The following is a 23,620-nucleotide window of genomic DNA, read 5'->3' on the forward strand; positions in this document are numbered from 1 at the left end:
CATTGTGTATGAGCCAAAAGTGCAATCCCTGCCATGGCAAAAAAAAAGGCATTCAGGGACTGTGTCTAAAAGACATCAAGTCCTTTGGGCTATTTGAGGTCCACTGTGCAAAATTGGGTTGCCTTGAATGAATTCTGTGCTGGAGCAACTGGACTCATGTGCCAGGTAATGCCCATCTCCAACAAGAGAATCTAACCACCTCCCCTTGGTGTTCAAAGGCATTGCTATCACTGCATCACTCACTGTCAACATCCCGGGGGTTACCATTGACCAGAAACTGAACTGGGCCAAATACCGTGGCTACAAGAGCAGGTCAGAGGCTGGGAATCCTGCAGCAAGTAACTCACCTATGTCTCCCTTGCAAAACCTGTATCATCTACAAGGCACAAAGTCATGAGCGCAATGAAATATTCTTCACTTGCCTAGATGGGTACAGCTCCAAAACTCATGGACCATGACAGCATGTAGGGCAAAGCAGCTTGCTTGATTGACACCCCATCCGCCACCTTCAATGTTCACTTCCTCTGTCACCGGTGCACGGTAGCAACAGTGTGTATCATCTACAAGGTGCACTGCAGCAATTCACCGGGGCTCCTTCGATACTATCTTCCAAACACGTGACTTCTACCACCTAGAAGGACAAGGGCAGCAGTCGCATGGGAGCACCACCACCTGCAAGCTTTCCTCCAAGTCACACCATCTTGAATTGGAAATATATCGCTGTTCCTTCACTGTTGCCGAGTCAAAATCCTGGAACCCCCCCTCCCTAACAGCACTGTGGGTGTACCCACACCACATGGGCTGCAACGGTTCAAGAAGGCAGCTCACCACCACCTTCTCAAGGGCAATTAGAGATGGACAACATATACTGGCATTGCCAGAGACACACTCATCCCATGCATGAATAAAAAGTGAAGCATTTGTAACGGGTAAGTAATTTCTAAGGAACATTGAAGTTTTTGAAGAGGTAACAAATGTTGATAAGAGAGAGTCTAATGATTTTATTTATGTAGACTTCTATAAGGAATTTGACAAGGCTCCACATAAGATTCTTGACTAAAATCAGACTGCATAGAATTGGAGGCAATATATTTGCTTAAGTAGGGGATTGATTCGGAGATAGACTGAGAGTGGGGATATTGGAAATGTACTCAAGTCAGCAGGATGTGATTAGTGGTGTCTCCCAGGGATCTATAGTGGGGCCTCAGCTTTTCACTGTACTTATAAATGACTTGGATGACGGAATAGAGAGCCAAAATCTCAGCGCTGCTACTAAATTAGGTAGCACGGTTTATAACGCAGAACGTTTCAAAGGAACATTGATAGATTAGTGAGTGGGCAAAACTAACACTGAAGAAGTTCAATGTGGGGTCATCCACTTTAGATGAAGAAAAGATAGGTCAGAGTGTTTTCTGAACAGTGAGAACCTCAGACCTTTGGGTTAGCTGAGAGATTTAGTGGTTCAAATACTGAATTCACTAGAAGCTACTGATCAGGCCCAAAAATAATTAAAAAGGCACTTGGAATGTTGGACTGAATGTCAGTTAAGGCTGCAATACAAAGGGGTGGAAGTTGAATTACAACTGTACAGAGTTCTGACTAGACCCTGTCTAGAATACTGCATTCAATTCAGGTCACTGAACCTCAGGAAGGAGGTATTGGCCTTGGAAGGGTTGGAGTGCAGGTTGACCAGACTTGTCAGGCTAAAAGAGTTAAATTACGAGGATAAGTTGCATCAACCTGGTTTGTATTCTCTTGAGTTTAGAAGATTTAAAGGATGGTCTAATGTAATTGTTTAAGATGATCAAAGGAGTTGATGGGGTAGATGAAGGGAAACTCCCCTCTGATGGATGGGGGTGAGTGGGAATCTAGAACATGGGGGGAAACCTTAAAATGAGGCATAAGATGTTCAGGGGAAGTGTCGGGAAGCACTCCTTCACGCAAAAGGAAGTGGAGATATCTCCTAAAAATGCTGACGGTCAATTGAAGATTTCAAAAACAGATTAATAGCTTTATCTTAGACAAAGGTATTAAGGCAGGTAAATGGAGATGAGGTACAGGTTAACCATCATCTCATTGAATGGCAGAACAGGCTTGAGGAGTTATGGTCTTCTCCTGGTCCTGTGTTCCTAATATTTATTTGTCAAGAAAATCACTGATTACTTGGTCATTATCATACTGCTGTTTGTGGTAGGGGGGGGTCTTGGTTGCTTTGTTTGCCTTCTTTACAACAGTTACTGTGCTTCAGGAAGTGTTTAGTTGGTTGTGATATTTGGGATATCCTGATGTAATGAAAAGTGCTGTATAAAGACAAATCTATCTTTATGTTACCTTGTCTGGTGTAATGAGTTGCCTTTCTGACCAGCTTCACTCTAAACCACAATCCAGCCAAGAGAAACCGCCTACATTTTTCTGGTTCTCTCCCGCTCAAGCTATTGTTCTGAGGCTCTTGCCTTGATCTCCCTTACAGAATGCAATAATGCAGCGTAAATAAACGTGTGTCCCCCCGGCATTATAATCACCTGGCACCGCTCATCAAGATCACATAATTTCCAAGTGTGCAACTCAGAGCTGCTCGTGTAGATCCTAGCGTGACCTTGAAAAATTGAGGCTGGAGTTTTTAACATCAGAATAATACAGTGCATTTCTTCAAATGATTACTACACCAGGAGTGTAAATATTCTGCGGTTGGAAACTCTGAATAGGTTTTAAATGAGCATTTTACCTCTAGCTTTTCAACTTTATCCATTTCTTCAGAGATCCGTGAGGGAATCCGGCTGGATTTGCCTGAGGATGAAAGACTGGCACTGCTGTTTCATGTGTGTTTGGAGGTATGAAACTTTGGGGATCCATTTTGCTTTCTGTAAGTTCTGACATTGGTGTAATCACTGGGATTTCAGTAAAAATTAACAGTGGAGATGTGAAGTTTTCTTGTGTCCAACGTCGACTGTTTTAAGCAAATGTTCACGTTTAGACGAGTAAATGAATTTGTGCTTTTTAATCTTCCTGTCGCACCCTACCCAACGGTTACAACCAAAAGGGTGGGTGTTCGTAATCTGGGGCTCCAGCATTGCTTCAGGGAATAAAGCTACAAAATTCCACGGTTTTAAACAAAAGGCGTTTTACTGTACACAAGTTAGAAAAGCCAACAGCTAATACTATCTATCTCATACTCTTAACATTCAGAATTACCATGAGGTAAATGTGAATCAACAGGCAAGCAGTAGTTGAACACACCACAAGCAGCGCATTAAAATGGCAGACTCAACCGAGACAGGTCACCTGAATATTCTCAGCAACCCACCCAGATGTTAGTGAGTCACAAAAATTCTTGAAAACTATGTCTTCCCCCGAGGGATTTCAGCACCTCTTTCAAAGATTAGCCTCCGATTTCCTTCAAAAGCCGCTCCGACTCAGACTGCCTCGATGGCTGCTTGCCTCAAAATTGTCACTCTCCCCCTCCCAGGGCTCGATTCGCTTTTCCCTTTTTTACTTTTGAAAAGTTTTTAATTCTGCCAATTTTGTGGGGGGTGCAGGTGGGTACATTTAAGACATAGAATGTACGTCAAATTCTGCCTAGGAAAAGGGACCGAACTCTGTTGGGGGTGGATAATAGGTCTCACATCAGTTGAAGGTGCCAGTTAGTTGGGAACAGACGGAGGTTTAGATTGGCTCCACGCAGCTGAAGTGCTGCCGTTGCCTCCATGCTGCTGAGGGGGATGGAGCTCAGAGAAGCCCTGAGAGCCGTCGGTAGATCGGTGCTGCTGAGAGTTGGGGCTTAGGAAAGCCCATGGGCAGTGGTGTTCTGCTCAGAGTAGCCACAGTGCTGGGATCGGTGATTCATTGATAGCTCTGTGAAGTTGGCAGCCGGGGCAAAGAAAAGCCTATAAACAGCAGCCGCCTGCTACAGAGCTGGAGTTGTGCCGGTGGTTAGATGCTGTAGTGCAGCCTCGTGAATCCAGTGGGACGCAGTCTCGGGAGGAGAGAGTGACAACTTTGAGGCAAGCAGCCATCGAGGTAGTCCGAGTTGGAGCGGCTTTTGAAGGAAATCGGAGGCTAATCTTCGAAAGAAGTGTTGAAATCCCTCGGGGGAAGACATAGTTTTCAAGAATTTTTGTGACTCACTAACATCTGGGTGGGTTGCTGAGAATATTCAGGCGACCTGTCTCGGTTGAGTCTGTCATTTTAATGCGCTGTTTGTAGTGTGTTCAGCTACAGCTTGCCTGTTGATTCCCGTTTACTCATGGTAATTCTATTTGTTAGAATATGAGATAGATAGTATTAGCTGTTTGCTTTTCTAACTTGTGTACGGTAAAATTTATTTTGTTTAAAACCGTGGAAGTTTGTGGCTTTATTCCCTTGTAAGTAACTGAGATTTCAAACTTTGTCAACTTCAACAAAAAAAAGTTACTGGTCCCTATCTGGATCATACCAAATTTGGGGGTCTGGTCTGGGATCATAACAAGCTTGTAGCTAAGTTTAAGCCACTATGCACTGGCTTAACTATAATGGACTTTAGTATTCATACATATTTGAAAAGATATGTTTCTTTTGGATATCAGGTTTTATTTTTGGATCAATAGATGTAAAGCAGTTAATGTTTTTCTCTCTCAGTTTACTCTGCAGAAGCTGCAAGGCTCCTTGGAACCGCTAAAGGGTTTCAGTCTAGATGCCTTTCAAGCACATGGTGAGTCAGAAATATCTTCAGTCTGTCATCTCTAATTTATTGCCTGCGCAAAGCTTTTCTTTCTCAGTTAAGTTGAGCACCCGTGAGTGGAGTTACTCTTTTGCCTTGCTGCATACAGTATATCGTCTGCAAGCGTTTGGCATTCCCATCGACCAGGTTTGTACTGCCACCTTCTATTGTCAAGTCTCGCAGGTTCTGGTGCCCGGGACAGGAGCTGTGTGTATGGAGGTCAAATAAGCAGGTGTTTCTCTCTGCCCTGGCGCTTCTCATATCAGTAGCATCGTGACCTCATTAGAAGCACGAGGGAAAAACATTCCATAGACCCAAACCAAACTGCAACTCTGCAGCCCACTGAGTTGAAGCCTCGAGCTGGTTGATAATGGAGCAAGGAAATGTTCACCTCTACTTTTCCACAGAATCTAGACTGCTCCGACCTCAGTTATACTGTCATGAAAATGTCAATGCAGTTGCCCAGCAAAAAGATTGAATACGAAAGCTTTCCCTCAGCCTCTGCTCCTGTTGACGTGAACCGCCACAGTGAGTTTCCTGGCTTCCGATTGTGGACGAGGACTTGATCTTCCCTTGCAGAGCTGTGTGTGGTTAATTGTATGTGACATTTTCAAGTCCCTCCATGGCCCCTCTCTTCCCAATCCCTATAACCTCCTCCAGCCTTACAACCCTCTGCACTCCTCCAATTCTCTTGCACAACTCCAATTTTAATCACTCCACCCCACTGTGCTTTCAGCTACCTTGGCTCAGAACTTCCCTAACCCTTTCGGCCTCTCTCTCCTTTAGGATGTTGCTTAAAACCTACCTCTTTGATCAAACGTTTGATCACCTGCCCCTGACTCAATTTTTCTTCATTTAATAATGCTCTTGTTAAGTGTCTTGGAACTTAGTGTTAAATAAGTGTAAGCTGTTGCCTGTGGGGGTCTTTGAATTGAGCAGCTTTATCTGTGTGCTGGCCAGCGCTCTAGCCTGTGAAAAGTTGATGTAAAACTCTCCGGCAAGCCACTCACTTCATTTAATTGACTTAAGCGTGGGGTGTGGTGAGTAGCCAGGACTTGCTTCCACCTCTACATAAGATCAGATGTTCAAAAGCTGATCAACCTGTCAGACTAACTGTGTACCTGTGTGCATAAAGAACTGAAAAGAATTAAATAATGTTGCCGTGTCCAGGAACTGACACTGGGGGATGGACCAAGATGCAGCAGGTGGTCTCGGGCTGATGCTAATGTTAATTATGAGCTTGCATATAACCGGGGGGTCGATTTTTTTTGTAAATACATAAGGATTTAGCTTTGCACAGACTTGTTTAATTCTGTCATAATACATATAAGAGGTTTTAAAATAAACTGCCCTCGGCCGCAGAACCAGCATAATTTTATATGATTATTATAGAATTAGTTAGTGTCTGAAGGGGGAGCCCAGCTATTCCATCCAAACATACAAGTTTTGTGGCATTTGTCCAAATATATGTCCTTGAGAGCTTCCGTTGAAAATTGGTGGAGCACAGTGCTGTTTTCCTGTACTGCATCATTTTATGAATCTAATTCTGCTTGGTGTAATTGGCTTTGTGAAGATATTTATCAGCCTGTTGCTTTTGAAATCCATCTGTCTGCCTAAAGATTTTATTTTGAGAGACTGTTGAGCGCGATAACTTCCTTAGATGGCGAGATAAGGGCAGGAGCTGCTATTTAGATCTAGTTTAGCGATGTGGTCACGGGCTGTGCGTTTTCCGCTCCCAAAGGTGCTCACGAAGCTGACTTAATGAGTGCTGTATCACAAGTACTATTTACTTCGTCTCTTACTTCCAGACTTTGTTTTCTGAAGATCCGTGAATTTGTAAGGTGAATTTAACACCTGTTTGTGCCCTGGACACACTACGACGTCCTCTTAAAAACAACCAGAAAGACCTGCGTTTATATAGCACCTCTCTCACAATCACCAGATGTCTCAAAACGCTTTACAGCCAATGAAGTATTTTTGAAGTGTAGTCACTGTAGTAGCATAGGAAACATGGCAGTCAGTTTGTGCACAGCAAGCTCCCACAAACAGCAATTATGAGGTCATCTGTTTTGCTGACACTGGTTAAGAGATAAACGTTGACTGGGACACTGGAGATAATTCTGCTGCTCCCCCTTTTGTAATAGCGCCATGGGATCTTTTACGTCCACCTGAGAAGCAGGCAGGGCCTCGAGTTCATATCTCATCCAACAGAGCAGCACTCCCTCAGTACTGCACTGGAGTGCGAACCTTGATTTTTTTTTTTCTTCTTCTGCTCAAGCCCTCAAGTGGGACTTGAACTCCCAGACTCCTTCCTGACTGAGGCAAGAGCACTACCCACTGAGCCACGGGTGATACCTGATTAGTGAAAGCATTCCCTGGACTATAGGAAGGTAGGGCTGACCTGTACGAGTAGGCTGAAACATGCAAGCCAAACTTATGTGAAGTAAAAATAAATAAGTAGTGTTTGTGCTTGTCATGTTTTTAACTCTCTAAATCTATAAAGAGTCTATATGTAAGCAGTGAATCGCAGTTAATGGAGGAGGAGGAGGAGGCAAGCTGATCCATAGAACCACATGGAATTTACACAACAAAAACAGGCCATTCAATCCAACAGTCTGCGCTCCCATTTAGACTCAATATGAGTTTCTTCCCACATTACTAATATTCCTTTCTCCCACATGTTTACCTAGTTCCCCCTGAAAGACATCTACAATATTCGCCTCGACTACTCCTTGTAGCGAGTCCCACATTCTAACCACTCTCCGGGCCTGTTCAATGCCATGACTCGGACACTCCAATCCACCAGGCCCCAGTGTGACACTCTGTGCAGTTGCAGGAAGAAGAGTCTCCTGAAGGTTGGAGCCTATCCCGTCCAGGGCAGTTTCATTGAAGGTTGTGTGTCGGTCATCTGATGCAGCAAGTTGTCGACTATACAACATCGACACTGCAGAGGCTTTGACTACTTGTGCGTGTTTCCCCCATCAAAAGCTGGTGCAGCCTCTGAGAGGAACTAAAGCAAAATAACCTGGATCAAAATTCTTCATGATAGCAGGTGGTTGATTTTCTCTCTCACTTTTTCTTTCACTTGCTTGTTCTGCCTATTTCACTCCTTTCACTTTCTCACTCCTCTCTGTCTCTGTCTCATTTCTTGTCTCCTTTCTTTCACCTTGACGCATCGCACTCTGTCTGGCTGGGAATACAGATGATCTCTTACCCTAGCCATGCTGAAGTCATCTACTACCTTGAATGCTTTCCCTTCTGAGATTGGACTTTACCTGCCAAACGAATGTGTTAAACAGTGGAGTGAATCGTAGCAGTAATGTACCAGTCATTAGTAAGCTCATTGTGAAGTGGAAAATAATAAATCGCTCACAGCTGCTGCATCAAACTGGATCAAAGCTCTTTGTAAATAGCAGTTCCTTTGTTTATCACTGTCTAGAGAGTTTATCCAGAGAAATGCCTGCCCTTTGGCTGCAGCCCCTCAGTGATATGGCCAGGATTAGGAAGGTGGTGCACAGCCTGTTCGATGGTGCTGTGTTTTTCTCTTTCTCGGTTTGATCTTTTATTCTTTGTACCTGCAGCCTCTGATATTTCCGGTGACGTTAAGCGCATTGTAGAGACGATGAAACTAGACGGGACTCTGAGGAAATGCACAGAGAAACCAGACGAGTAAGTGACCCAAAGGAAGAGGCGAGCCTTAGACTTTACCACATTTGCTGGAGAGTCCATGTTAATGATTCTTGTGGCTTTCACAGAATTGTTACAGTGCAGGAGGCCATTCAGCCCATCGCATCTGCACCAGCTCTCCGAATGAGCGTTATGACTCCGTGCCATTCTCCTGCCTTTTCCCCTTAACCCTGCACATTGTTTCTATTTAAATAATTATCTAATGTCCTCCTGAATTCCTCGATTGAACCTGCCTCCGCCACACTTCCAGGCAGTGCATTCCAGACCCGAACCACTTGCTGGTGTGAAAAAGTTTTTCTCTCATCGCATTTGCTTCATTTGCAAATCAGCTTAAATCTATGCCCCCTCGTTTTCGATCCTTTTACGAGCGGGCACAGTTTCCCCCTATCTAATCTGTTTACCCCCTCATGATTTTGAACGCCTCTATCAAATCTCCTCTTAGCCTTCTCCTCTCCAAGGAGGACAGTCCCAACTTCTCCAGTCTATCTTCATAACTGAAGTTTCTCATCCCTGGAAACATTTTTGTAAACCTCATCTGCTCTCTCTCCACTGCGTTCACATCCTTCCTAAAGTGTGGCACCCAGAACTGTACACAATACTCCAGGTGAGGTCTAACTAGTGCCCTGTACAAGTTCAGCGTAACTTCCTTGCACTTGTACTCTCTGCCCCTATTAATAAAGTCTAGGTTCCTTCGTCTCTGTGCTCACTTCTTTGGGCAGGAGTCCTCTCCCTCTTCAAGGGATCCTTTTACCCATATCCAATATTCTCCCTCCACCTGGACCCCTCCCTCTGGATTCTTACCTGCTCTTGATCTTTTCATTGAGAACTGTCGGTGTGACATCAGTCGTCTCAATTTCTCAGCTCCTCTCACCCACTCTAACCTGTCTCTTTCTGAATTTACTGCACTCCATTCTCTCAGGTCCAACCCTGACATTGTCATCAAACCTGCTGACAAGGGTGGTGCTGTTGTTGTCTGGTACACTGACTTCTACCTCACAGAGGCTGAGCGTCAACTCGCAGACACTTCCTCTTACCTTCCCCTGGACCATGACCCCACCACTGAACATCAAGCCATTGTTTTCAGGACTGTCACTGACCTCATCTCCTCTGGAGATCTTCCCTCCACAGCTTCCAACCTCATAGTCTCCCAACCTTGGACGGCCCGCTTCTACCTCCTACCCAAAATCCACAAACAGGACTGTCCCGGCAGACCGATCATGTCAGCCTGTTCCTGCCCCATGGAACTCATTTCTTGCTATCTTGACTCCATTCTCTCTCCCCTTGTCCAGTCCCTTCCCACCTACATCTGTGATTCCTCAGACGCCCTACATCATATCAACAATTTCCAGTTCCCTGGCCCCAACCGCCTCCTCTTCACCATGGACGTCCAATCCCTCTACACCTCCATCCCCCACCGGGATGGTCTGAGGGCTCTCCACTTCTTCCTCGAACAGAGGCCTGAACAATCCCCATCTACCACTACTCTCCTCCGTCTGGCTGAACTTGTTCTCTTACTGAACAATTTCTCCTTAAACTCGTCTCACTTCCTCCAAATAAAAGGTATGGCTGTGGGTACCTGTATGGGCCTCAGTTATGTCTGTCTCTTTATGGGGTATGTGGAACATTCCTTGTTCCAGTCCTACTCAGGCCCCCTCCCACAACTCTTTCTCCGGTACATCGATGATTGCTTCGGTGCTGCTTCATGCTCTCGACTGGACCTGGAAAAGTTTATTAATTTTGCTTCCAATTTCCACCCCTCCATCATTTTCACATGGTCCATCACTGACACTTCCCTTCCCTACCTTGACCCCTCTGTCTCAGTTTCCGGTGATAGACTGTTCGCCAATATTCATTACAAGCCTACCGACCCCCACAGCTACCTCGACAACAGCTCCTCGCACCCCGCTTCCTGTAAAGACTCCATCCCATTCTCTCAGTTCCTTCGCCTCCGTCACATCTGTTCTGATATCACTTTCCAAAACAGTTCCTCTGACATGTCTTCCTTCTTCCTTAACTGAGGTATTCCACCCACGGTGGTTGACAGGGCCCTCAACCGTGTCCGGCCAATCTCCCGCGCCTCTGCCCTCACATCTTCCTCTCCCTCCCAGAACCATGATAGGGTCCCGCTTGTCCTCACTTATCACCCCACCAGCCTCCGCATTCAAAGGATCATCCTCCGCCAACTCCAGCACAATGCCACCACCAAACACATCTTCCCTTATCTCTCTGTCCTCCCCTCCCCCGCCGGGTGGCATTCCGTAGGGACCGTTCCCTCCAGGACACCCTGGTCCACTCCTCCATCACCACCTACACCTCAAACCCCTTCCACGGCACCTTCCCATGCAACCGCAGAAGATGCAACATCTGCCCCTTCACTTACCCTCTCCTCACCATCCAAGGGCCCAAACACTCCTTTCAAGTGAAGCAGCATTTCACTTGCACTTCTCTCAATTTGATCTACTGCATTCGCTGCTCCCAATGCGGTTTCCTCTACATTGGAGACCAAACGCAGACTGGGTGACCGCTTTGCGGAACACCTTCAGTCTGTCCGCAAGCATGACCCAGACCTCCCTGTCGCTTGCCATTTCAACACTCCACCCTGCTCTCATGCCCACATGCCCGTCCTTGGCCTGCTGCATTGTTCCAGTGAAGCTCAACGCAAACTGGAGGAACAGCACCTCATCTTCCGACTAGGCACTTTGCAGCCTTCCGGGCTTAACATTGAGTTCAACAACTTTAGATCATGAACTCTCTCCTCCATCCCCACCCCCTTTCCGATCCCCCTTTCTTCTAAAAAAAATTTTTTTTAGATATATTTTTCTTTTCCCACCTATTTCTATTATTTTTTAATTTATTTCCATCTATTGTTTTATTTCCACCTTTTTGCCTATTTCGATCCCTTCCCCCCCCACCCCACCCCCACTAGGGCTATCTGTCACTTGCTCGTCCTGCTTTCTACCCTTAATGTCACTATTAGCACATTCCTTAGCTAATATCACCACTGTCAACATCCCTTTGTCCTTTTGTCTGTGAGATCTTTGGCAATCTCTTTGCCTCCACCTATCACTGGCCCTCTATCTAGCTCTACCTGTCCCACCCCCCTCAGCCAGCTTATATTTCACCTCATTTCTATTTTCCTTAATTCTGATGAAGAGTCAAACAGACTCGAAACGTTAACTGTGTTCCTCTCCACAGATGCTGTCAGACCTGCTGAGTTTTTCCAGTTATTTTTGTTTTTGTTTCAGATTTCCAGCCTCCGCAGTATTTTGCTTTTATCTAGGATACTGTGTGCTGCTTTAACTGCTCTGCCTATCTGTCCTGCCACCTTTAATGACTCATGCACATAAACACCCAGGTCCCTCTGCTCCTGCACACCCTTTAGAGTTACACCCCTTATTTTATATTATCTGTCCATGTTCTTCCTACCTCACACTACTCTGTATTAAACTTTATCTGCCACCTAAATGTCCACTCCACCAATTTGTCCATGTCCTTTTGAAGTTCTATACTGTTGTCCTCAGTTTGCAATGTTTCCAAGTTTTGTATCATCCGTGAACTTTGAAGTTGTCCCCTCCACACCCAGATCTAGATCGTTAATATATATCAGGACAAACAAGGGTCCCAACACTGGGGAAAAGTAGGGGAGGGGGCTTCCTTCGAACTGGAATTGGACAAGCGTTTTGGGTGCAGTTTTTAAGTTGATGTATCTGTATAAAATATTCTCTCCCTCCATTCCCACCTGGGGAACCGTGCTGGAGATCTGTGCTGCTTGGTGCCGAGCTGATAGGGAGATGCCAGCATGGAGACACTGACTGGCAGAGTGATTTCCCCAACTTACTGCAGGACTGTCTGGCCCCAATGGGGAGATCTTACTGCCAGTCAGCCTGCACTGCTGGTGCCTGAGATTACTGCGCCCCAGCGTTGCTATTAGGGTGTATCCTACAACACACTGCCTCCGCACTTTAATAAATACCTAGAAAAGGCCGGCTGTTTTCTGCGTCAGTCAGTGGCACTGGATAATTCCTGACACTGCAGTTGTTTTGTGCTTCAACTTGTTCTGTCTCATAGAGCCTGTTTGTTTGTGTGTGATTTCTATAACCACTCTTGACTATGTATTACACCTGACAGTAGCTCCTCCTAGTGCCAGCTTTTGTGACCCCAATGTTTATTTTTCAGCGTTCTTCCCACACCAGAAACTGAGATGATGATGAAGCAGCTAAAGGATGACATTTCTAGGTATGATACCCTGACACCTCATTCCATGTGAAAGCTCTGGATCGTATTGCCAGATCTTAAAGGGGCTTTTTTTGCCCAGTAAAAAACCGCTTTACAAGCCCCGGAAGTTTGGACTGGTGCCAGGCAAGGCCCAGTTCGCAGAGCTCCTGCTGGAGAGTCAGAAGCTTGTGGGCTCTAGACCCAGTCTCGGACCTGAGCATAAAAGTCCAGGCTGACCCTCCAGTACTAAGAAGTGCTGCACTATCAGAGATGCTGGCTTTCAGTTGAGACATTAAGCTCAGGCCCTGAGCGTGTTCTCAGGTGGATGTAAAAGATCCCATGGCATTATTTGAAAGAAGTGCAGGGTAATCGTGCCTGATGGCCTGGCCAGTATTTATCTCTCAATTAACATCATGTAAACAGATGGCCTGATCACTTTGTGGGGGCTTGCTGTGCATCCTACACTATCAATGACAGTAAATAATCAATGTAATACAGTGTGACCATACTTCAAAGTACTTAGGATGTCCCAAAACATTTTACAACGGTAGTAAAAGTGCAATATAAATCCAAATTATTTCTCTAAACGCCGACTGTATTCTTTTTCCCTCAATAGATGAAGTCAGTTTGTGAATCACAGCACTTTGCAGTTCCAAGTACTGGTGAGTCACCAAGAGGAAGCTGGGCACTATCCCATGGCGGGATTGGAGAGCCCAGAGCTAATGCCTGAGTCAGTGTTACACCAAATCACCAGTCCCATTATCTTCCTACAGGTGGTGCTGTTTGCCTTCTCGATTAGAGCAATTACAGCCCTAATGTTCAGGGATAGCAACTTCTCTCAAACTAGGAGGTCAGTCAGCATGGGAAGTGGCTCCCTTCAGGAATTCGGGATGTTTGTGTGGAACTTGGCGTTTCAGCATCATAATTTCTTCCTGGGAGCCCGGGTTACCTTGGGGTGCAGTTCCGTGAGTGTTGACCGCTCTCTGGTGCCTTCTCCAAGCAACTATTCTTCATGTATGTGCAGAGACCCAGAATGTCCGCAGGCTGTTTGATCTTCACGTGGCAAGCTGGGCAGTGTCCAGCCTAGCCATTCTCAGCAGACCGATATCACTGATGTGCTCTGGCTGAGGTTCAGCTAACATAGACTCGGCACCCTGTTTGTGTTCTGATACCTTGCAGGCCTGTGCGGCTCGATCCCAGAGCAACTTAAACACTGAACCATCGGGAGAGCTTCCAGTAGCTCAGTGTCATCGTTTGGTAAATGCATTGGAAAGGAATCAGGACCAAGCTGTTTTAGATTGCAAATTTTAACATTGGCAATGATGGAGAAACTGCGCGGTTAATGTGTCTGTGTGTGTGTGTTTGTGTAATATAATAATTTTATATTTAAATAAAGGTGGGAATATGAGACTTGAGTTCAACTCTATAGTTCCTTGTGTACAACATCTAAGGAACATAAATTGATGTTAGGTATTCCAAAATGTGGAAATTAGACTTTGTGTGCAGTTTGTTTAGTCCTGCAATTACTACATTTGAGGTGTAGTAATTCAGAGTTTTAATCTGGACTCCTTAGTTCCTTGGGGAGTAACTGAGCCACACAGAGCAGGATAGTCCCAGAGTAAGTCCCTGATCTCAGCTTAATGCTGGGTGCTCTGTCATTCACCCCCCAGGGTAACTGTGGGCGCCCTGTTATTCTCCACGCTCCCCCCCCACCTCCAGTACCCTGTGAATCACTGGACTAATGATTGGAGTTCGGATAGAATGAGTCGACTGGACAATAAAGGTCTCCAGTTAGAGACAATGGGGGTTCATTCCAGTCTATATTTATACACTGATCTATTTCGAGTGACTCAAGCAGCAGGAACTTGCCTGATGGGCTGTGAGAGAGGGATTTGGGCAAGGGTCAGAGGTCAAATCTTTGGCACAAACTGTGTCTACAGGTGGTGGGGATGTGAGCGAGCACGATCTCTTTCTGTAAGTGTAGTGCAGACTAGATATGGGAGAATGCTAATGAGAAACCTGTATGGTGCTGGGTGGTGGGACACTGATGATGTTATCAGGAATATTACAAGATTAAGTTCACTAATCATTACATCCCTTCATGTATTATATATAACATATATATATAAACCAGTCCATAGCCTCTAGTTGATCTCGCTCCACTAAATGTTGGTCTGATTGCCTGTCCAGTGAGAGGGAGGTATGGGAGGTACAGATGTGGTTCTAGTATCTATATTTGGGCAGTGAAGACCATCTGAATATAAGGTACAAGGGGTCCACTTATGGGAGATAGTGGCAAAGCCAACCTCGAAACTAGTCACGAGAGGGCAAGATGGGGTTGAGCTGTAATGTTCCCCATGATGCGATGTTCTACTGACAGCGGTTCAAACTCTCTGGATTCTGGTCTTTTTTTGTGTGGCTCTTAGAGGATGCTCAGCAAAGAGACAACGTCTTAAAGGGGAAGGGAAGCTAGCAACAAATAAAATTCTTCACTGTGCTGCTGTTTCTGTTGTAGATTAAATGTTGAGTGTAAGGCTTGGGATCAACTGCTGGAAGTCTATCGTCAGAAAGCAGAGGATGCAGCCGCGTAAGTTCCTGATTGGTTTTTTTTTCATTGGTCAGCCGGGTGTCTGATATGCTGGAGCCCCCTCAATATGAGTGGGAATCTCATTTAACCTGTCCAAGCCCCACACACGTATGACTTGCTCATGTGCAGTGTACACACCCTCCATGTAGAGAGACACCGCACGCTTGAAGCCAAGCCCCACACACCGTCCCCCCACCCCGCCCAGTGTTCTGCAGCTCTGTCTACCCTCCTCTTCTTGCCCACTTTTCCGCAGCACTGTGATTTTCTTTAAATGTGAGTTGAAACAGTGGACGTGAGGGGTGCAGCAGTTCTCCCTCATGTCTGGTACTGGCCAGAGAAAATAAGCCAGGAGTCCCACTTCTCTCGCTGTCCAGAAAGTACAAGTGTTGGCACGGGATTGCGCTTATGCTGTGAACATCGCTTCATTCCAGTCCAACAGGCTGATACTTGCCGTATCTGAGCTTGTTCGGGTGAGGGGCCCCAGTCGGGGTGACCAGCCATCCCTTATTTTATGGGACTGTCCTGTAGTTGAGCCCACATTCCCGTGTCTCAGGTTGCATTTGTCCAGGACACGCTTCCTTCCACGATTCGGACCTTTAACTCTCGTGCGTGCGCAGTAACTGCTCTGCTTCCGTTTGTGTACTTTAACAGCTCTGGCAGCACCACCCACCCTGCTCTGATGGACCCCTATGCCAAAGTGAAGAGTGTCCCTCTGAGAGTTGGTCACCATGCACCTAATGCACACGACTGAATCCAATAAAGGGAGATACTAGCAAACAATGTTATTTTAATTATAATATTAATGGTGAAATCCTCAGTCACTTCAGTTGCCATTTTTTACTGAGTGAGATTCAGGAGTGGATCAATAACCTGACCAGTCAGGCACAATGGACAGAAGCAGTGGAGGGAGATCTGGGGACAGGTATTCTCTCCACCTGATTAAACTAGGGTTTCAACCCGATAACAAAACACTTTCTCCAAAAGCCTATACAGTGCTTGGGAGAGAGGTAGAGGGCATAACTGGGCTGACCTGGCATTCTTTGGAGAGAGTACCTGTCCGCAAATCTGTCTCCACTGATTCTGTCCATTGTACCTGACTGACATTCTCTGTTTGCAGATATTGGAATCCAGTTTCCTGTTGCCGCTTGTTAAAACAATCTTCTAATTTTACTCATTTCAGTGGTTTGGAGAAAGCAACGCTGGCTGGAGGGGCACTCGAACCAGTCACTATGATGGAGAACTCACAGATCGATGTGATCAGGACAAAACCGGATTATCAGTGTTATCTGGACAAGGATGTGTCAGTTCTCCAGAATATGGAATGTATAGTGAGTACATTGGCCAGGAAGGGAAGCGGGGGTGCAGTGCGTTGTAAAATATTCGTTCAGGAGTCACAGGTTACCCAAAAAAGGGGGTTGAAGTCATAGGTGATTTTAAAGCGGTTTATTAATCAACAGTTTACATAATGTAAACAGGCAGAAAAAGACATATTGACCAGTAACAGGTGAGATTGGTTTCCTGGTCCCAGATCAGACTAACAGAGGGAAGGAGAATGAAGCTGATCTCCAGGGTTGAGGATGACAGTCTCCTCAATGATTTACTGGTCACAGGTTGGGAGAAGCTGATCTCCATGGCTGGAAGTTGAAGTTTCTTCTGTTTACTTCAGCCTCCTTGAGTTAGACAAAGTGTTAGGTCATTGCCAGTGTGGATCACTTTGAAAAGCTCTTCAGCCTTCTTGAGCTAAGCAATATGTTAGGCCGGAGCCAGAATTGGTCCACCTCAAGAAACTGTTTGTCCAAAGTGATTTTTTTTCCCTCCTGGTAGTTCATTTATTTACCTTATTTCTGGGATGTTTATGTATGCGTCTGTTGGGAGCCTATGAAGTCATCTTGTGGCTCAATGCTTGCTAGGACGTCCTGTTTAACATTGAGACAGTTGGTTCATATATGGGTCATGGAGTCACCTCCCAGGATTAGCAATGTCTTGTTTCAGTGCTTGTGCTAGAGACATGTCCTTGGCCGAGATAACAGTCTTCGCTACCTATTGTCAGCCCAGCAAGTTGCTATGGAAGGGAAAGAGAGAGACATTCCTATGATATTCAGTAAATTTCTTATGATTTTATATCGTTATTATACAGCGATTTCTTACAGCAGTTAGAGGGTCGGGACCAGTAAGCTGAAGACAGAGAAACCTGTTGGATGGGGAGAAGGTAGAACTTGAGGCAGAGTAACTTTTAACCACAAGTCTGATGGGACAAATTTATCTTTTTTTAAACGCGAGTTGAAGGAGTTAGTCTGTTGGTCCATATTCCCTGCCCATTAATGGACCCCTGTTGATCATTTCCTTGGGGCTCTGCCCTTTCCCTTTCCAGATTGGCACTGAGCTGAGGAGGCAGAGCAAGCTGTTGTTTGTGCATCGTCTAGCTGTTGAGATCAGTTTAGGCAGCTTCCATCCAGGTACAGCTGTAATTGTTCAACTCTAGCGGGAGTGAAGAAGGCAGATCAAGCCTCAGTCTGAGTGTCAGCAGGTGGAATAGAGAGACCTGAGGAGGAGCTGGAATATCAACCTTTATCTCTAGGGCTGGAATACAAAGGGATGACAGTTGTGTATTAGCAGTACAGAGCTCTGATTAGGCCCTTATCTGGATACCAAGGATAGAGTGATGACCCATTAAACTGAACAGACAGCTAGCTCCCTCTAGCCCCGAAACTCTGCCCAATTCCGTTTCACCTATTTGTAGGATATAAAAGCTTTCCCAGCGGCCCCTCTAGTCCAGCTGTTGCCACCAGCTGTGTCTCCCCCAACAGGCTGGAGGTCTTCATACGTCTTGGAGGTTCATCACCCCAGGTGTAATTGAGGCTTTAACCTCAGTCCATGGTGATGTGGGGGCAGATCTTCAATCACACCTCCCACGAGCAGCCGTGTAAATCGTTGCTTGATGTAGGCTTGAGTGTGCACACGCTGGGAGGGGAGACAGTCCAGACTGTAAATGCTGCCTTTCCCTTTAGAAGTGTGTTCCATCAGTGATTTTAGATTGTGTGGAACATTATACAGACGGTTAATGGTTTTAATTGTGGCTCAAGAAAGCAATGAAAATATTGTTATTGGAGCTACAGAAATCTGGACAGTGTGTAAACGACCTGAGAAATTGTTAGGTGATATATCTCTGGTCACCATACCAGCCTGTCTCTTGTGATTTTTGATGCATTGATAATTGTTTTTTTAATTCATTCATGGGATGTGGGTGTCGCTGGCTAGGCCAACATTTATTGCCCATCCCTGATTCCCCTTGTTCAGAGGGCATTTAAGAGTCAACCACATTGCAGTGGGTCTGGAGTCACATGTAGGCCAGACCAGGTAAGGACGGCAGATTTCCTTCCCTAAAGGGCATCAGTGAACCAGATGGGTTTTTACAACAATCAGCGATGGTTTCATGATCATCATCAGACTTTTAATTCCAGATTTTTATTGAATTCAAATTCTACCATCCGCTGTGGTGGGATTTGAACCCAGGTCCCCAGAGCATTACCCCTAGGTCTCTGGATTACCAGTCCAGTGACAATACCACTATGCAATAGAACTGCATTAATCACTAGTCCCCAGTACCTGCTCTTCCTCACCCCAATCCTTTCAAATCCAAAAGCAAGCACTTCATCAATTTGTAAAACATGCTAAAACTGAAACTATAATACAAACCCACCTCATCCCGATCAAAATCTGCCCCGTGGATACTCCCAGGAAGACATTGCAGGGGAACACAAGACATCCCCCCCCTCACCAATAGCCCAACAACCTGAACTACACTCTGTTTGATCCAGCATGGGTTCCCATGAGCAGGTTGGCAGCCTGGTATCAGGAGGTCGTCACTGGCTTTGGATGTCACCTACTTCCCAAAGGGCAGCTGTCACCAGGATAGGCTTCACTCCCGAGACCTGGTGACACACTAACCTTTCAGCGCAATGACTGCCACCACTCTCCCTTCAAACAGTGAGGCCCCTACAGATCAATCCCCATTGGTGTTCACCGCATCTGTTTACACATCACGGAAAACTGAAAAGTGGCTGGAAGCAAGGCTTGGGTGGGCCACAAATACAGAAGCAAAGGAATTTAAAGCCAGACCCAGCAGAGTGAGTGGGCCAACCGAAACTCATCAGTCGCTAAGGGCTTGTACAGTGAGCCCTGAACTGTCACTTCCGTTTCCCCATATATAAAGCAAGCAGCCAGGGATTCGAGTCGGCTGCGGCTAGACTGTTGAGTTTGTGGTCTAAAGCACAGTGTACTTCCCTGTCCTTGATGTTTGAAATGTTTTTGTGAGATTTCAGTGATATTCGGTTATTCCATTGTGATCTCTTGTAGATGGACCAGCTGCAGCTAACCCTGAATCTGATCACCAGAGCCAGACAGGAATGGGACTCGTGCCTGCAAAGTATATCTGAAGAGCTGGGTGAGTTTTTCCGCTGCTTTCTGTCGTGCTCAGAGTCAGGCTTTCACATTAAACTCACCTGCAGATATCACAATAAGATGGTGGAATTTGCTGGATCTGAAAGCTACTCTGAGGCACACCTGGCTTTCTGCCAGTCGCCGCTTCTCACTCTCATGTCCCCAGGATTTCCTGACTGCGGGGGGGGGGGCTCGAGGTTAAGGAAGCAAAATCATTCAAACTGTTTCTAAGCATCTCCTCGCACAGCTTCAGAACAGCACTGAGCGGTTGAATCACCTGCTGTCTGGGCTTTGACTGGGGTAGTGTTCAGCTTGAATTGTCTTGCGACTGTCTAAGGCTTTCATTTGTCTTGTAAATAATTTGTATCCATAATATGAACACACACTCTGGAGACACCAATCATCATAAAAGTAAGATTTGTCCCTTGCTTTGAAATGGACTTTACTGCTGTACTGCAATCCATTATGAAGATGGTGTCTGACGGTATCCCAGTGTTTGTGGAGGCCCTGCCCTGTGGTCAGGGGTTTTGTAATGTAGTCTGATGACTGTCTAGAACACTGCTGCTCGCTAACTTGGTGTTGAAGGCCATACTCTAAGCTGCAGCTTGAAGCGAATGCTGCTCCATTGCCAGACCCATAATGACAGTATCTGGAGAAGCCAATTGGCCCACTCATTGGCAATGAGATAGTGTCTGTACTGCAACAGAGGAGAGCAAGCTGATTTAACCCCCGGCCACAGAGCCAACAAAAACTGTGTGGTAAGGGCCTCAATTGATTGGAGGTGAAGTGGGCAGATGGTGTGAGTGCCACCCTTGTAGATTGTTTGGCATACTCCAGTTGGTGAAACAAAAATCACAAGAGTTTCTCCTTTCTCCTGCAGCATCCAGAACATTCGAAGGGCTGGAGCAGCGACCGGTACAGAAATTTCTAATGGCTATGAAGGAGTAATGCAGAGAGCGGAGGTGGCCATTGAGCTGAGAGGATATCTTCTCATTGGGCTTTAAATGCCTGTGGGGCTGTGACCTGAAGCATGCTGAAGGAACCTGGACTTTGCTTAGGATCTTACCTGAGACTTTACTGCTTTTTAACACCCTATACTGACACTTAAGCTAGTGATGCTTCCCCCCCCCACCCACCCACCCTACTTCCCCAGTTAGAGCTCCGCAGTGAAAGGCAGCCTCTGTAATTTAGCATTTAGTTTCACACATCCTGCATGGACGGAACTATAGATGGTGAACAAGCAGGGAGACAACAGGATGGGTCCTGGTGGATCACTAAGCAGTGATGATGTCTGTGCAGGAATATAGAGTAGGGCCAGTTCCTCACTTGGCTGTGGATTACCCTGCTGATGCTTGCTGACTAGTCTTCTGTTAAGAATGGTCATTCAGTCAAAGTATGAAAGAGCCGTGGGACCATCAGGCTCCTTGCTTTCAGGGCAGGAGGAAGTCAGAAAGAGATTGAATTGAAACTAATGTGATTAAGAGCTGAAACCTGAGGGAAGCCAGCCTCCAACAAAAGCCTTTAAACCTGTCGTAAGATTGCGGTTTATTAACCTAATACCAGAGCAGCTGCGGACATTTTGGATTGAAATGTGCAAGGACTTGGTTTGAGCCCACATTGTAAAATTAGGAATTAACGATTCAAATAGTTATTTGGTAGTACAGAACTTGAGTATTGCTGAAAAATGAGACAACGAATGGCTGTCACTTATTTTGTTTAGCTGAAACAGGCTCAATATGTGTACATGTTCTTTCTGTCTGCAAAGATCAGGGCCCTGTGTATTAAAGAACATGGACACTTATTGCACCTGTTTCAGCTAAACAAAATAAGTGACAGCCATGCGCTGACTCATTTCTCAGGGCAATGCCTTTACCAGAGTCCACTTGCCAACCAATTGGCACACTCTTCACATACAGTATAACGAAAAGCTTAGACATGTCTCTTTTCAGCAATACTCAAATTAATGAATCATCAACTGAATGGAAAACATTCCAGATTCTTTCTGTCATTTTGCTACAAGCACCATTATCCTGAAATCCAGCTACACAGTCTCCCACAGGGCTTGTTGCAGTAGCCAGCATTGACGTGTGCACGTAGAGAGTTGGGAGTGTAGGGAGCCTCTAGCCCAAGCTTTGCCTCACCTTGTTCATGGTTTCCAGTAGCAGAGGTGGCTGGATAGTGATGGGGAGACCACTTATGGTTATTGTTCTATGTCTCTACCTGAATCTCAACTAAACCCAACACTGAGCAGGAGAGGAAGCTGCAACCTTCCTGGATCAATTTTAAAATCTTAACTTGGACACAATTAAGGAATTACATTTCTGCATCTGAGCCATTTGTCAGATTTTGTGCTTAATATTTGCAAATAGAAAATTTGTCGTACTGAAAGGGAAATTTCATCCCTTGGGTAGACATTTTCTTTCTTAAATAGCAAACGTTTTTGGAGCACTAACTGGCCAGGAGAGCTTGTTTTGAAAAGTGGTTACTATTGCAAGGTAGATCTGACCAACCCAACTTCAGTTACGAGAGTGAGTGGTTCTGAGATGAGAAAACCAAGAGCCTGTGAAAATCAGTGTCCACAGCACAGGAATGAAACACTTGATACTACTCCCCTTCCCCTAAGTATTTAAGTCGGTGTGTTGGTGGCATTCTTGCCTTCTACTTCCAGATTTCAAATATTTGTTCCTTAACTGCAGTTAACTTTCTCTATATGGTTTGTAATTTGTATAGTAGATTGTACATTAAAGTGTGATTTCCACAAAGATTGCTCCTGACTGTTCAGTTTTATCCAGTGTCTTAAAAAAGTCGTGTGCCATCCTTGACCCCTAAATTGTATTTAACCACACCATGAGTGAGGATTGTTAGTGGCAATTTACTGAACTAATATTCCAGAGAATGTAGGCTCAAATACTGCTGTGGTCATTTGAGAATTTGACTCGAGTTTATTTAAACTAAACAGTGAGCTCATCAGCAAAACTGACTCAAGAAGCTGTCAGATTGTTCTTGAAACCCAACTGGACAAGGATTCCCTCCCTAAAGAATACTTAGTCCCAAGCCAACAGGGCTGAATCTTAACAGCCTTTGCAATGGGCCAGCAAATCAAAGTGCTGTCTGCAGCAGTTCAAGAAGGCCTGATATTGTCACCACCTTTTTTATTCATTCACAGGATGTGGATGTTGCTGGCAATGCAGCATTTGTCACTCGGCCCTCATTGCCTTAGGAAAGTGATGGTGAGGCACCTTGAACCATCTGGTGTAGCCACACCTATAATACTTTTAGGAAGGGAGTTCCAGGATTTTGACCCAGTAACAGCAAAGAAATGGCAATATAGTTCCAAGTCAGGATGGTGTGTGGCTAGGAGGGGAACTTGCAGGTGGTGGTGGGTTTGGAAGGTGCTGTCAAAGGAACCTCGGTGAGTTGCTTCAGTATATCTTGTAGATAGTGCAACTGTGTGTTATCAAGGCTAGTAAAATGTCAGTGTTACCCAGATGCCAACATCCCAAGAATGAATAAAAACCCATCACTGCAGAAGTTTGTACAAGAATAAAGTTTATTTTCACTGATGGAGGATTGTCAAACTTGTGGGCACTGGAAATGTGTTGGTGGGAGTCACAACCTAATATAGTCATGACACACTCCTCCCTGTATGCTGTTTAAATCACCATCTCGTTCCTGAAACAAACTCCTTACCATTCCCTCAATCTGCCTCCTACAATGAGCAGGTATTTAAACATATTAGTTCCAGCTAAGTAGCTCTTTAATTCACATCACCTTCTGTGGTGTCCTATGCTTCACTCAGCCTTTGGTGCAGGACTTAAATTTTTGTATTTGAATTATTTCTGTGTATATTTTAAATTGTTCGAAAACAATATCTTTTCCATTGACTGACACTGCAGGATTTACACATGGCTGGATTCAGGGTACCTTTAGATTTGAATGCTGCAGTGCAGCCATTAGCTGATGCTTGGGAAACAGATGCAGGTTTCTGTGTACCC

The 23,620-nt window shown here is 45.4% G+C and overlaps 1 protein-coding gene across 1 annotated transcript in view; it reads left to right on the top strand.

Annotated features, from left to right (window-relative positions):
* Positions 1 to 22,710, top strand: part of dsn1 (DSN1 component of MIS12 kinetochore complex) — a 33,074-nt gene extending 10,364 nt beyond the window's left edge. Inside the window, exons 6-13 of the mRNA XM_078531086.1 lie at positions 2,758 to 2,831; positions 4,615 to 4,687; positions 8,278 to 8,365; positions 12,560 to 12,619; positions 15,114 to 15,185; positions 16,366 to 16,513; positions 19,542 to 19,629; positions 20,506 to 22,710. Coding sequence (XP_078387212.1) covers positions 2,758 to 2,831; positions 4,615 to 4,687; positions 8,278 to 8,365; positions 12,560 to 12,619; positions 15,114 to 15,185; positions 16,366 to 16,513; positions 19,542 to 19,629; positions 20,506 to 20,573 — 671 coding nt within the window. The 3' untranslated portion in view covers positions 20,574 to 22,710. The remainder of the gene's footprint in view (positions 1 to 2,757; positions 2,832 to 4,614; positions 4,688 to 8,277; positions 8,366 to 12,559; positions 12,620 to 15,113; positions 15,186 to 16,365; positions 16,514 to 19,541; positions 19,630 to 20,505) is intronic.
* The last annotated feature ends 910 nt before the right edge of the window (positions 22,711 to 23,620 follow it).

The sequence above is a fragment of the Cetorhinus maximus genome, chromosome 28 (genome assembly GCF_964194155.1).
Source record: "Cetorhinus maximus chromosome 28, sCetMax3.hap1.1, whole genome shotgun sequence".
NCBI classification, from domain to species: domain Eukaryota; kingdom Metazoa; phylum Chordata; class Chondrichthyes; order Lamniformes; family Cetorhinidae; genus Cetorhinus; species Cetorhinus maximus.